The following is a 1,529-nucleotide window of genomic DNA, read 5'->3' as shown; positions in this document are numbered from 1 at the left end:
GTGTGTGACGTTCCCCTTCACAAGTCGAAGTGATCTCATTGTTCAGTTCCCACCTATGAGTGAGAACTTGCAGTGTTTGGTTTTCTGTTCTTGCGATAGTTTGTTGAGAATGATGGTTTCCAGCTGCATCCATGTCCCTACAAAGGACACAAACTCATCCTTTTTTATAGCTGCATAGTATTCCATGGTGTATATGTGCCACACTTTCTTTTTTTTTTAATTTTATAACTTTATTTGATGTATTTGATGATCAGCGATTAGTTCTCATCCACATTGACTGTCTGTAGATTTTTGAAAGTGGTAACAGGTACATAGGTAACCAAAGTATAGAGCTTATTTGGTGAATCTTCATCCTCATTACGTTTTCTGGACAGCCGCACACGGATTCGGTATGGGACATTCCTTATTCCTTTGGCCCAGACAGCTTTGTTGAGCCTGGTATCAATGAGCACATCTGGAGTTCCCATCTCCTTCATGGCAAATTTCCGAATCTCTTTGAGTGCCCGAGGGGCACGCTTCTTGAAGCCCACTCCATGGATGCGCTTGTGAATGTTGATGGTGTATTCGCGGGTCACCACCTCGTTGATGGCAGAACGGCCCTTTTTCTTCTTGCCACCCTTCTTTGCGGGAGCCATTCTGCCGGGTCCAAGTTAGAAAGGAAGAGTGCGAGGTATTGTGGGAGAAGGAAAGCCGCAGTTGCAAGTACCTGCCACATTTTCTTAATCCAGTCTGTCACTGATGGACATTTGGGTTGATTCCAAGTCTTTGCTATTGTGAATAGTGCCGCAATGAACATACAAGTGCATGTGTCTTTATAGCAGCATGATTTATAATCCCTTGGGTATATCCCCAGTAATGGGATGGCTGGGTCATATGGTACTTCTAGTTCTAGATCCTTGAGGAATTGCCATACTGTTTTCCATAATGGTTGAACTAGTTTACAATCCCAATAACAGTGTAAAAGTGTTCCTATTTCTCCACATCCTCTCCAACACCTGTTGTTTCCTGACTTTTTAATGATTGCCATTCTAAGTGGTGTGAGATGGTATCTCATTGTGGTTTTGATTTGCATTTCTCTGATGGCCAGTGATGACGAACATTTTTTCATGTATCTGTTGGCTGTATGCATGTCTTCATTTGAGAAATGTCTGTTCATATCCTTTGCCCACTTTTTGATGGGGTTGTTTGTTTTTTTCTTCTAAATTTCTTTGAGTTCTTTGTAGGTTCTGGATATTAGCCGTTTGTCAGATGAGTACATTCCAAAAATTTTCTCCCATTCTGTAGGTTGTCTGTTCACTCTGATGGTAATTTCTTTTGCTGTGCAGAAGCTCTTTAGGTTAAATAGATCCCATTTGTCTATTTTGGCTTTTGTTGCCATTGCTTTTGGTGTTTTAGACATGAAGTCCTTGCCCATGTCTATGTCCTGAATGGTATTACCTAGGTTTTCTTCTAGGGTTTATATGGTATTAGGTCTAACATTTAAGTCTCTAATCCATCTTGAATTAATTTTAGTATAAGGAGTAAGGAAA

At 40.7% G+C, this 1,529-nt stretch overlaps 1 protein-coding gene across 1 annotated transcript; it reads right to left on the bottom strand.

Moving 5' to 3' along the window:
• Nucleotides 1-218: 218 nt before the first annotated feature.
• On the bottom strand, nucleotides 219-700 carry LOC117078003 (60S ribosomal protein L31-like). The gene has a single exon (XM_033201532.1). It carries the CDS (start codon nucleotides 633-635, stop codon nucleotides 258-260), a length of 378 nt encoding a protein of 125 aa, XP_033057423.1. The 5' UTR covers nucleotides 636-700; the 3' UTR covers nucleotides 219-257.
• Nucleotides 701-1,529: the final 829 nt, after the last annotated feature.

This window comes from Trachypithecus francoisi, unplaced genomic scaffold (assembly GCF_009764315.1).
Source record: "Trachypithecus francoisi isolate TF-2019V2 unplaced genomic scaffold, Tfra_2.0 Lachesis_group6, whole genome shotgun sequence".
Taxonomy (NCBI): domain Eukaryota; kingdom Metazoa; phylum Chordata; class Mammalia; order Primates; family Cercopithecidae; genus Trachypithecus; species Trachypithecus francoisi.
The sequence above is the reverse complement of the archived record's forward strand: the minus strand, read 5'-3'. Positions and strand labels throughout refer to the sequence as shown.